This window comes from Orycteropus afer, unplaced genomic scaffold (genome assembly GCF_000298275.1).
Source record: "Orycteropus afer afer isolate SDZICR_OR568_19922 unplaced genomic scaffold, OryAfe1.0 scaffold00073, whole genome shotgun sequence".
In the NCBI taxonomy this organism is placed as follows: domain Eukaryota; kingdom Metazoa; phylum Chordata; class Mammalia; order Tubulidentata; family Orycteropodidae; genus Orycteropus; species Orycteropus afer.
Genome location: NW_006921660.1, coordinates 742335 through 756210, shown reverse-complemented (window position 1 = coordinate 756210; position 13876 = coordinate 742335). Strand labels below are relative to the sequence as shown.

General features: G+C 38.2%; 1 protein-coding gene across 1 annotated transcript in view; it reads left to right on the top strand.

Annotated features, from left to right (window-relative positions):
- The first annotated feature begins 13040 nt into the window (after window positions 1-13040).
- PRIMPOL (primase and DNA directed polymerase) overlaps window positions 13041-13876 on the top strand; it is an 80667-nt gene continuing 79831 nt past the window's right edge. Inside the window, exon 1 of the mRNA XM_007940888.1 lies at window positions 13041-13140. Coding sequence (XP_007939079.1) covers window positions 13041-13140 — 100 coding nt within the window. The remainder of the gene's footprint in view (window positions 13141-13876) is intronic.

The window sequence follows — 13876 nt, the reverse complement described above, 5'->3', positions numbered from 1 at the left end:
ATCTATATCTAGAACATAAAGAAAACAGAAGTTAAACAAAAGCAGCCATTATAGAACACTGCATTACATTAATTATCCAAATGATTAATTCTCTAAATTAATACTTTTTAGGGACATTTTTGGGAGCTCTGGTAGTGTAGTGCCTAAGGCACTTGACTGCTAACCAGAAGGCTGGTGGTTCAAACCTACCAGCTACTCCTTGGAAGGAAGATGAGGCAATCTACTTCCATAGCGATACTGCCTCAGAAACCCAAGGAGGGGTTGTTATGAGTCGGGTCCGACTCGACAGCACATTAACAACAACAACAACAGGGACATTTTTACGTTACATTTATATGTAACATTTTAATATTACCAGCCACCCCCAAGCTTCATCATTACTGTTAATGGTTTCTGTGAGTCGAACAATGTCCTTTCTTTCCCCCTTCCTTTCTTTTAACTGAGTATGAATAGTGACATACGTAATGTGCACAAACAAGAAGTATGTGGCTCAATGAATTTTTTATTTGTATACACCCACACAGATCAAGCCACAGATTACAGTTTATTTCTATTATAACATATCAGGCCATTTGCAAGAACTCAGCCCTCCAATTCAACATGATGTTGTTGTTTTCATGTGCTGTTGTCTCCAACTCATAGCAACCCCCCCTCCTTGGGTTTCTGAGGTGGTATCTTTATGGAAGTAGACTGCTCAATCTTCCTTCTGAGGAGTGGCTGGTGGGTTTGAACAGCCAACTTTCTGGTTAGGAGTCAAGTGCCTTAGGCACTATGCCACCAGAGCTCCTCCAGCTCAACATAGTATTTCATTTTACTTTCATCTTGTTAAAAGAAAAAACAAAAACACTTCCCACTAAAATGGTGTAACTTACATAATAACATTGCACAATACTTAGATTCCCAAGAGATACAAAACCAGATTCCAATCCACCATACAATTTTTATTCTTAAACTGGGCTTTTGGAATCATTTGTTTTTAGGTGCTGTCAGGTTAGCTCTGACTCATAATGACCCTATGTACAAGAGAATGAAACACTGCCCAGTCTTGTGCCATCCTCCCAATGCTAGCTATGTTTCAGCCCATTGTTGTAGCCACTGTGTCAATCCATCTTGTTGCCATCAGCAATGATATTCCTCACTCCACATCCTCTTCTGAATCTGGCTCAAATTTCTAGCACTTTACTGTTGGATGTACTGCTGTGACAGTATTTCAATTATCTTCAGCAACATTTTACTTGCGTGTGATATTAAAGATATGGTTCAATTTCTCCATACCCTTGCCGGCATTTGTTATTTGTTATAAGAGACTGGAACTCTTACACACTGCTGGTAGCACTGTAAAATGGTACAGCCACTGTGGAAAACAGTATGGCATTTCCTTAAAAAATTGAAAATAGAAATACAATTTGATCCAGGAATTTCACTATCAGGAATAAATCCAAAAGAGGTGAGATCCAGGACACAAACAGACATATGCACACCCATGTTCACTGCAGCACAATTCACTATAGCAAAGAGATGGAAACAACCCTAAGTGCCCATCAACAGATGAATGGATAACCCAACTATGGTACATTCACACAATGGAATACTATGCAACATTAAAGAACAACAAAGAATCCATGAATCACCTCATAATGTGGATGAATTTGGAGGGCATTAAAATAAAAAAATTAGACTGAGTAAAATAATCCAATCACAGAAGGGCAAATATAGTATGAATCCATTATTATAAAAAGTCAAGGAAAGATTTACACAGGGAAGAAAATTTACTTCATTGGTTATCAGGGATGGGAAGGAAGGGGAGGGAAATTTTCAGACTAGTTAGGAGTCATGTGTTGATTTGGGTGAAAGGAAAGGCGATATAACAAAAGTGTGACCAGCACAATAACATTAGAGAAAAGTAGGACTGAGAAACATGCACAAAAGACACAGACAATAGAGACAAATACTATTATATACATAATACTGCATTATCAGTAACAATAAACACTAGTCTATGGGTAAATGCATAGCCAGATGAGAACACCTAGTGTGGGTATGTCTAGGAACATACCCATGACCACACATAGATCCGGCTGCTGATATTCTTACATGTGTATATGTGCTACAAAAATATCCATATACATTATAGATTAACAGGGGACAAAGTTGGAGTAGCTTCTCAGTGACAACCAAGCACCTTGAGGGAGTGAGTCACTAGGTCTGCAGGCTCAAGACCTTGGTCTTGGGGGGACATCAAGCTCAACTGGCACAATAAGGACATAAAAATCTTGTTCTACATCCTACTTCGGTGAATAACAACTGAATGCAACGATTGGTCTTCCCTTGTCTAGAGTAAAGAAGAGTGAAGAAAATCAAAGTCATATGGAAACAATTAGTCCAAGGGTATGATGGACCATGAGAACCTCAGCCTTCACTACTCTGAGACCAGAAGAACTAGATGGTGCCCAGCTACCAATGCCAACCACTCAGAAAGGGATCAAAACTGGAGATCCTGGACAGAGTAGGAGGAAAAATGTGGGACAAAATTCAAAAACACAAAAATGACCAGAATTGCTGGTGAGATAGAGAGTGGTGGAACCCCCAAGACTATGGTCCTTCAAGCCTGGAACTGGACTCACTTCCATGGATTAGCTTTCAGCCAAACAGTAGAAAGGCCTACAAGCAGAACATCTACCCCAGGAATATGCACCATCTACCCTAGGGAGATGCACCCCTTAGATCAATCAAATGTGAAACATCAGAAGGGTAAAATTTATATAGAGGGAAAGCTGGACAGACAGGAATGAATACATAAGAAGTACGCACATATAAAAGAAGATATTGTTCACCTTTTGCACACACAGTACTGCGTTGTTAGTGAAGGCAAACACGGGTATACTGGTGGATAGATGGGTACACAGGCTGAACTATTAGGTATGTCTATGCAGCAGGGAGTGTACCCAAGATCATGTATAGGGCTGGCAGACAATGGTTCTACAAGTGTGTATGTATGTTCTGTAAGAACTCCCAGAGATATAATAGAGCTGACAAGGGACAAAGTTGTAGTCACTTCTTGGTCACAACCAGCTACCTAGGGGGACCGAGCAGTTGAATCTATGGGCTCGGGACCATAATCACAGGGGACATCAAGGTCAATTGGCATAACATACTACACAAAACATTGTTCCATCTCCTACTTTGGCAAGTAGCGACTGGGATCTTAAAAGCTTGCAAGCAGCCATATAGATGCAACGATGGGTCTCTCCTCATCTAGAGCAAAGAAGAATGAAGAAAACCAAAGATTCATGGAAACAATTAGTCCTTACGACTGGTACACCATGCAATCCTCAGCCTATATGACTATGAGACCAGAAGAACCAGATGGTGCCTGGCTACCACCGTCAACCACTTAGATGGGGTTCTATTTAGGAGATCCTGGATAGAGAAGGAGAACAATGTGGAACAAAACTCAAAATCATTTAAAAAATAAAAGGGGGGTGGATACCAGAATAGAGCCTGGTGGAACCACTGAGACTATGGTATGGTCCTTAGCTGCCCTTCAGGTCTGGAACTGACTCCACATCTGTGACTTCCAGTCAAATAAAAGACAGGCAAAAAAAAAAAAAAAAAGATATTGTTCAATAATTCCTGTATATTCTGTTGGATCACCATTCTTTGGAATGGGCACAAATCAAATATAGACAGGTATCTTCTACTTAGTTGGCTAGGTAGTTGTCTTCCAAATTTCTTGGCATGGACAAGTGAGCATCTACAATGCTGCATTTGTTTGTTGAGACATTTCTATTGGTATTGTGCCAACTCCTGAAAGCTTGTTTTTGGCCAATCCCTTCAGTGCAGCTTGGACTTCTTCCTTCAATACCATCAGTTCTAGTTCATATGCTCCCTCCTGAAATGGTTGAATGTTGACTCACTCTTTGATACAGTGACTGTGTATTCTTCTCATCTTCTTTTGATACTTTCTGTGTCATTCAATATTCTGCCCATAAAATCTTTCAATATTCCAACTCAAGGCCTGAAGTTTTTCTTCAGTTTTTTCAGCTTGAGAAATGCTGAGTGTGTTCTTCCCTTTTGGTTTTGTCACTCCAGGTGTTTGCACACTTCATTATAATACTTTACTTTGTCTTCTCAAGCAGCCCTTTGAAATCTTCTGTTCAACTCTTTTTACTTCATCATTTTTTCCTTTTGCTTTGTGAGCTGACATCAAGGACATCATACATGAAGATAGTAAAAGATCATTAAAAAAGAAAGGAAAGACCAAAATGGAGGTTAAAAGAGACTGAAAAAAATTTATCATTTAGGGTGGTGAAAGGGTCTAGGAAACCTGGAAGTAAAAACTGAAACTTCTTCTTTCATTCTTCTACTTCACACAGTGAACAAGTCCTTACAATCAAAGCAGTCAGTTTTTATTGGGCAGTTTATTATACCACTTATTGAGTACTTACATATCAGGTACTATGTTAGGATTCTTTAGTCTTCCCAATTATCCTAAAAGTCAGGAAACCAAACTTTTTTTTTGTTTTTATAGTAACTCTGTCTAGGTCACAGAGCTAAGTGATGGAGGTCCAGGGCCTTCCCCTCCCACTCTGCTGTGGTGCCTCTGAAGAAGACACCTCCTTACTATCTGTCTTCTACAGTTCTACCATGTCTTCTCTTAGCTTTCCAGAAGGCAAAAGTACTCCTATGGGAAGGGAATCTGTGTAGGAGATCCTGGATAGAGTGGGAGAACAATGTGGAACAAAACTCAAAATTATTAAAAAAAAAAAAAGACCAAGTTTGCTAGTCTGATAGAGCCTGGTGAAACCCCTGAGACTATGGCCCCTAGCTGCCCTTGTTGTTGTTGTTGTTATGTGCCATTGAGTCGGACTCGACTCATAGCAACCCCTCCTTGGGTTTCCCAGGCAGTATCACTATGGAAGTAGATTGCCCAACTTTCTTCTGAGGAGTGGCTAGTAGGTTTGAACCGCTAGCCTTCTAGTTAGCAGTCAAGTGCCTTAGGCACTATGCTACCAGAGCTTTGAACTCACTCCTGTGGTTTCCAGCCAAATAACAGACAGGCACGTGTGCTGAATGTTTGCATCAGGTTGAATGTTTGCGTACTCTCGGAGAGAGATCAATCCTGGGAGAACAGACGGGCAGTGTATGCACAGGGAGACAACTCAGGGGCAGGAGTGCATGGGAAGGAAAGGGGGGGTGCATGGGAGGCAAGAACACTGGGGAGGAGGCAACTATGGGGAAGTGGGAAGAGGGCTGTTACACTGTGGGAAATTGCAGTCAATGTCATGAGACAAAATGTGTGTAAACTGCTGTATGGGAAATGAATTTGCTCTGTATACTTTCACCCAAATCACAATAAAAATTAAAAAAAAAAAAAAAGTATTCCTATGGCAATCTGGGAGCTCTGATGGTGTAGTGCCTAAGGCATTTGACTACTAATCAGAAGGCTGGTGGTTCAAACCTTGGAAGGAAAATTGGGCAATCTACTTCGGTAGTGACACTGCCTTAGAAACCAAAGTAGGGGTTGCTATGAGTTGGATCTGACTCGAGGGCAGTGAGGTTTTTTTTTTTTTTTTTTAATGGCAATTTACCTTCTTAAATAAAATAAGGACAAAAACAAAACAAAATCTTGAATGACTTTCTCTAGCCTCTCAAAGCCCTGGCTACCTAAAAATTTCAATCAAAAAGTGACTTTAACCAAGCTCCTAGGGTAAAATTAGAAAACTTAAAAGAATATACAACTCCACCAACAGGGATCACTCAACCTACAAAAGACTACAGAATGTCCTGTTGCTGTTGTGGAGTTGGACCCGCCTCATAGTGACCCTTCCCTGGGTCTCCGAGGCGGTTTCACTATGGAAGTAAATTGTCCAATCTTCCTTCCCAGGAGTGGCTGGTGGGTTTGAACTACCAGCCTTCTGGTTAGCAGTCAAGTGCCTTAGGCACTATGCTACCAGAGCTCCTATAGAATGTCCTAGGCCTCGTTGTTCAGTCTCCAGGAAAATATAGTATCTTCCCTTCCCGAAGCCAAGTTTCCCTCCTACCCTGCTTCTAGTCTTGCTTGCACTTGTGGTGGGGGAAGGTGGAGAAGATAATACAGAGGAGAGGAAGTGTCATCATTTTAACCACAGAACAGGGGGGTAGTGTTTCATCATCCTCCAAAGCCAGGCTATGTTTTGCATTTCTATGAAGACTCTTTGCTTTTCTACCATCTTACTTCCTATAGGCTTTCTAGAAAGCCAAGGGAACTTGCTGAATACAACTGGAATGAACCATCTGTTAAATCAGTGGTCAAATATTTTGTGAACACATGGTTTATGCCAGGTACTCTTCTAGGCACTAGGACAGAGTGGAAAACAAGACAAAGTTCCTATTTTCAAGGAGTTTTCATTCTAGAAACAAAGAATAATTATAGATATAATAAGACTGTACTTATTGATAGGGGTTATGAAGAAAATAAAATAGAGTACTGTCATAGAGAGACTAGGTGTATGAGTTACTTTAGCTAAGGTGGCCACAGATGCCATCTCTGAGGTGATACCTGCATTGAGATCTAAATGATGACAAAGAGGCTTCCCATAGATGTGCTGGGGAAAGGACCAGCAAGCAAAAAGCTCGTGAAAAAGTTGGGTGTGTTCAATAGAGCAAAAAGACCAGTGTATTAGTACACAGTAAAGGAAGGGAAGGCGGGAATACAGATTATTAGGAAAGACAAGATCACATAGGGCCTTATAAGCCAAGAGGAGCTTTGATTCTATCCTAATTGCAATAAGAAATCATTGAAGGGTTTTAAGCAGAGAGACGGTATGCTTTAAAAAGATCACGCTGGCTGCTTAGTAGAGAATGAACTGCAGAGGGCTGCAGTAAATGCATCAGGCCCATGAGAAACTTTTTGGAATGGTCCAGGCAAGCGGTGTTGTTAACTTCGACTTGGATTAGACAAAAGTAGTTAAGAGTCTGGAACTCAGGATGGATATCAGGGCTGGAGATATATTGGGGCATTCTGATATTTAGGGGTTTACTATAGAATAAGTAAATTAAACAGAAGAGAGTGAAAGAGTGGGAAAACCAGGTGAATGTGATGCACCAAAGTATGTCTTTCAAGGAGAGAGTGTTCAATCTCTTGAAATATTGGTAACAGGTCAATTCAGATGAAGATAGATAACCGAACGCTGGCTTTAATAAGGTCATTGGTATGGTGGCAGACTGTCAGGAACAACTGGCTATTACTTGCAAATGGGCAAAAGAAATTATTGAGTATTCTTTCAATGGGTGCTGGGTACTGTCTAGAAGACTTTGAGGGATTATCTGATTCTATGTGGTGTGCTTTGTCTTCTATAGACTGGGTGGAAATTAAACCTTAACAGATGAAGTTATGTAAACGATTTTTGTTCACAGTAATAAAATGAATTTTGTCTTGTAATGATACAATTGATTTCTATCTTATAGAAAAAATGTTGTTGTTGGGTACTACTGAGTCATTTCAGACTAATAGCAACCCCATGTGACAAGTGCCCTACGGGGTTTTCCAGACTGTAATCTATATGGAAGCAGGTTGCCAGATCTTTCGTACCCATAAGGCCACTTGGTGGGTTTGAACTGCTTACATTCTGGTTAGCAGCTGACCATTTAACTGTTGCGCCAGCAGAGCTCCTTACAGAAAAGATGATTAACCTCCCCACAAGATATTTTATTGCCTGTTGGGCTATATTAACCAGTTTTGCATCTATTAACAAATTTATTCATTATACTCAATTATCTACATCTATGCCTGTTCTTCAAATTCTCTGTTGGACTGGTCTTAACATCTTACTGTTAATCCTTATTAATAAACTGAATAAAATATTTGAAATGTATTCTTTTTATATTTGCATTAGTCATGCTTGTAATTTTTTTAAAATTATATTTCAGAAGGACCAATGTTGTTGGCCCAGCTGAAGAAAGGGTAAGGATACAAAAATGTGAGTAGACAATTCTTACCAGTTTTCATGTGAAAGGGAAGAAAAATGGGGTAATAGCTGGAGGAGACAAGAGGTCAAGGAAGTTTCTTGTTTAAAGATGGGCCATATTAAGGCATGTTTTTATGCTGATGCGAATGATCCAGTGGAAAGGGAAAAGAAATAATGAATGAGGAAGGAAAGGGAATAGTAACAGTAAAGTTTTTAAAGGAATGAAAGGGTTTGGATATTCTGTCCATATATGGAGAGGTATTAGCCTCAGAAAAAAGGGACAATTCATCCACTGTAATGGGAAGGAAGACAAGTGTTTTGGCACAACACAGGTAGGTGTTATGAATTCAATGGAGGGAGAAGATACTTTTCATATTATTGCATTTATTTCCCCTACATTTAGAACATTAACTATGCAACAAGAATCCCAAAATATCTTCTGTCTACAGTTTCATGTATACTTTCAAGTACACCACGTATTTTACTATGTAACATCAAAAACTAATCAGGTACAGTGCTAGCAAAAAGTACATGAGATTGGTATTCTCAATCACTACTGGAGTGGACATAAATTGGAGTAACCTCTTCTTGGAAGGAAGACTGGGCAATCTACTTCCGTAGAAGTATCACCTTGGAAACCCAAGGAGGGACTGCTATGAGTTGGGACCGACTCCACGGCAGTGAGTTTTCTTGTGAGCATTTTGACAATATGTCTTCCCAACTGCCTGTTTCTAAAAAAACCTTAAGTTTGACCTAGTAAAATTTCATTTTTAAGAATATGTTGTTGTTGTTAATATAGCCTAAGGAAATAATTACAGGAGGTGTGTGGTGGGATCAGAAACGGGAGGGATAAATATTATTCTTTAGGAAAAAAGAAAGATTTTGAGAACTGAGAAATAGTTTAAAGTTACGGCATATTTATACAAAGGTTTATGGACCTATAATTTTTTTTTTTTACAGTTATTGATGACATAGAAAAATGCTCACAATATAAGGCTACAAAGGGCTAAGTGACAATAGGCTATAAAACTGATGAAATACTATGATATCAATTACAATACCCACAAGAATAACACCAAATACATACAGCATCTTTACATGTATTTTTTTTTAACAATGACTGTTTCTGGGTGATAGGATTACTGCTGATTTATTTGGTCCTTAATATCCCCCAGTAACTTCTAATTCTTCTATAACATCAGTGATAGGGACTGACTTGACCACAAAATTTAGTTGAAGTCCTAACCCTGGATAACTGTGACCGTGAACTATTTGAAAATAGGGTCTTTCATACTGGAGTAGGGTGGGTCTTAATCCAATTAGAGTGTGTCTTTATAAAAGAGAAGAGCATGTGAAGATGGAGGCTGAGAGTTGAACTTCAGGATCCTGGGCCATAACCAGACGCCATGAGAAAGGCATGACTCCTTTTTATGATTTTTATCCCTTTACTGATATTCTCACATTGTTCACACATTATTCTCCTGATTTCCTTTAGTTCTTTGTCCATATTTTCCTTTAGCTCTTTAAGAATATTTAATATAACTGCTTTAAAATCTTTATCTAGTAAAACCTATGTCTGGGCCTCCTCAATGATGGTGTTAAGAATTGAAATGAATCTCCAAAAAAAAGTAAGTCACAGTCCTAATTCCTGGTACCTGTGAATATGACCTTGTTTCAAAATTGGTTCTTTGAAGACATTATCAATTAGATTAATATTTATTGACAGAATAGACAGAGTGGGTCTTAATCTGAGTGGTATCCTATAAAAGAAAGGGACATACAGAGGAAAAAAAAGGTCTTGTAAAAATGTAACTACATTCCAAGGAGACTTAGGGCTACCAGAAGCTGAGAGAGGCAAGAAAGGATTTTCCCCTAATGCCTTCAGAGAGAACATGGCCCTGCTGACACCCTGAACTTGGATCACTAGCCTCCAGAACTGCAAGACAATACATTTCTGTTGTTTAAATCCACACACATTAGTGGTATTTTGCTATGTGTTTGTCTGTTACGTTATGTGCTGTCGAGTCGGACCCGACTCATAGCGACCCTCCTTGGGTTTCCGAGGCAGTATTACTACTGAGGTAGATTGCCCCATCTTCCTTCCGAGGAGTGGCTGATGGGTTTGAACTGCCAGCCTTCTGGTTAGCAGTCAAATGCCTTAGGCACTACGCTACCGAAGCTCCTATTTTGGTATAGGCAGCCCTAATAAACACAGTTTGCGTTGTTTTGAAAGTTAAAAAATAGTAACAGATTATCTTATAAAATAGTATCAATAATGGCAGACCGCATCAATCAGAATTCAGTTCTTACCCTGTCTCAGGAGTGACAAAAATAGAGATATTTGCCTACAGTGAAAGTGATCCTTTACCTGCTCTGTACCATTCGCCAGTCTATCTGACTTTCTCTTTTCCTTTCATACCTTTTATAAACATGAATTAGGTACAAGAAATTTGAAGCTTTCTTGAATCACAAATACCAGACAACCTACCCTCTATATACCAATTCTAAGTGGGCAGCCCACATGACAAAATTATCCATCCATGGAGAAACAAGGTTGTGGTTAACCTAATCCATCAGAAAACAGTACAGGGTGGCTAACATAGGCAAATATATAATAAATGGTTTATTGGTATCATATTACAATCCATGAAAAAAGAATATCTGCATGTTTCCAGACTATAGGACATATGCATGAAAATACAGTGGAAAAGTTAATAATTTTTGGAACTGAACCTGGACCTCCTGCCAATGTCTTTTCTGGCTCCATGGTTTGCTCTAAATTGGTCCCTTTAATGAGCCTATCAAAGGCAAGGTTCAGTGTTCAGGGATCCTGAAATGTTAGAAGGTTCCCATTAATAATCAAAGCCCTAAAGATGTCTCACCAAGCACTTCTTTTGCACATAGTATAGTAACTCTTGAGCTGAAATACTGATTCTAGTCATCTTTTTTGTGGGGGGGGGAGCTCTGGTAGCGTAGTGCCTAAGGCACCTGACTGCTAACCAGAAGGCTGGTGGTTCAAACCCACCAGCCACTCTTCAGAAGGAAGGTTGGGCAATCAACTTCCATAGTGATACTGCCTTGGAAACCCAAGGAGGGGTCGCTATGAGTCGGATCCGACTCGATGGCATGTAACAACAACAAAGCATCTTTTTACTCTTGCCAGCAATAAAGATGTGGGATAAGACTATTTTGTCCTTGCAACTGGCAACAGAAGTTTTAGATTTAAATCAGCTTTCTAAAATACTGTTTATTTCCTCAAACCAATATGAGATTTCTTTTAAATATGAGACTTTTTACTTGCCATTTCCTTTTTACACAATAAACAAACTTTCTCTAGCCAATTAGTTCTTTAAGATTTAAATAAAATTCAGGTAGCTCAGTCTTAAGACAAGTAATTAAATTAAGTCACATCTGATATTAAGGATGAGACAGATGTCTTTGTTTCAGTAAGGTAATTACTGACAGAAAGAAAAAAACATTAATTCTTTTAAAATAGGGTTTTAAATAAAGTATCTTATTTGATAAGGACTTCTCAGGAGCAAATATCATAATGTATTTTGTTTTCTTCATTACTAGTATCTGAATGATATACATATATCACAAATAACAGTAGCAGTTGACTTTGATATGCAGTTTTTAAATTTTTTTATAATGGTAAATAAAATCCTCACAGCATCAGGCATGTGCACATTTGTTCTTCACTTGTCTACATCTGCTTTTTCCACATGAAAGCACCAATTCCACATTCTTGGGAGCAGAGCTTTGGTTCTTGCAGAACTCACTAAAGTGTTACACTAAGCATGACCTCACCTCCATTAGCTAATGCCTAGCTGAATACATAGTATTCTGGGGTGGTGATCTCATCTTAAAAGGATCACAAAATTTCCTAAGGGAAATAGTTATTACCCTAAATGATAACAGGTCTTCAAGCTTTTAAAACATTTTCATTTGTCAAAGCATGAAGAGGAAAAATATACAAAAGGAGTTTAAAAAATATATCCTAGTATAGCAATGGACTAATTAACACTAATTATTATTATTTTTTTATACTGAATAAGTGCAACTGCATCATTTCAGGATGTTGATGAAGCTCTAAGCAGATCAAACGACATTATATGGCCACCTGGAACTCAGATCTTAGCATTACATCTCTGGTTCCCAGATCCCTCTAACACTTGCCACTGAAGTCACAACAGTCATACTTTTAATATTTAAACATTTCAAGTTTTGTTTTCCAAAAGAGAGTTAAGGTTTTAATGCTGTTTCTATTTATACTGTCTCAACCAATTAAAGGGACTATTGTACATTGAATACAAAATAAATTATTTACAGAATTAAAGGAGAGAATAAAAATTTCTAATATTGAAATTTCTATACTAATCTATAAATTATTAATGATACAGAGGGGGGAAAAAAACCTGTCACTAAAGAATGAGTAGTTTGAAAGTATGTCTCTAGTGGATTTCAAAATGAGGTATTAAACTAGTATAATTAGTTCCAGAGATTCCTAATCAGCTAATCTGTCACCCTGTCCTATACGGAAACCTTGAGGTGTGGGATGAAACCTTGTCTCTGCCCTAAGGGCTTTTAAATCTCAAAGTGAGACATAAGAATCTACACTGCTTATTACTTTTATCTCCATGAATATTAATACTTTTAAAAAAATTATAAATAAAAGTTTAACAAAATAGGAAGAAAGAGAAATAGGACAATTCCATATGTGATTTTACTGTATGCAGTGTTATGTTAACAGTTCCTATTACTACTGGTTCCTATGGGCCAGATCCTGAGCTAAAAAAGTACAAATGTAATTACAGTTCATCCATCCAACAACACTCTTGAGGCATTATGATCCCCATTTTCCAGTTCAGTTGGAACTGTTAGGCTTGGAAAAATTAAGCAACTTGCCCAAACTTTTAAGTAGTAAAACTAGTACTCAAACCATGAACTCTCTGACTTGAGAGGGAAGATTCCCACTATTCCTATTTAGGACCATACAGAAGTGATACTACTATTGCAATTTCAAGAAAGGAACCAAAAGTCCATAACCTCAGACGCTCTAAATAAGATGAGATAAACAACATAAATAAGATGACAGGAGATGACTACAGAGATAATGAAATAGCATATAGTGCATTTACTTCAAGTAATGAAGAAGATGGGAATGTCGGTTATGAAGTTTCTCATATAAGTAGGCAATTCACTTGCAAAATAACTGGTTTTATGTTAAGCATTCAGTAAAAGTAATTAAGACACATTTTCTATATCTTTATTTGCCTCTGGCATCTATGGGTAACACCAATGGTTAAATATTGGTCTAATAACTGATTGGTTGGGAGCTCAAACCCACCCAGAGACACCTTGGAAGTAAGGCCTTGTGATCTGCTTCCTGAAACCTTTAAGAAGCAGTTCTACTCTGCACATTCCGATTAGACTTGATGGCAACTAACAACATTTTCCTCAAAAGGAAAGGTAAAGCTTTTCTAGTATGAGCTCCAAGGACATTACACTTCTGTTAAAGAACCTGAAAAATACTAGGATTCTATTTATTACCTATTAGAGCAGGCAAAGTCTCAAAAGTAGTCACATTTCCAAATTTAGTAAGTGAAACTGAAAGTATCCTTTTCACAACAGTCAGAATAAGAAAAAGATTTAGGTGTACTGTACTACATATATTATTAAATTTGTTTTCTCCATCTGGTCTCTCAATTTCTTTTGAACCTTAAAAGAGTTATCAAACTGGACACTGCCAGTGGGCCTGGCCTGGTAAGTCAATCTTTGAATATTTCTTATGTAATTAAGGTGAAAACAGGTAAATAAGCAATTAAATTAAACACAAATTACAAGTAAGTTCAGTACTGCCATAAGAACAAATAAAACCATTCCTCAAAACTCAAAATCATTTGGAGGAAAAAAAAAAGGGGGGG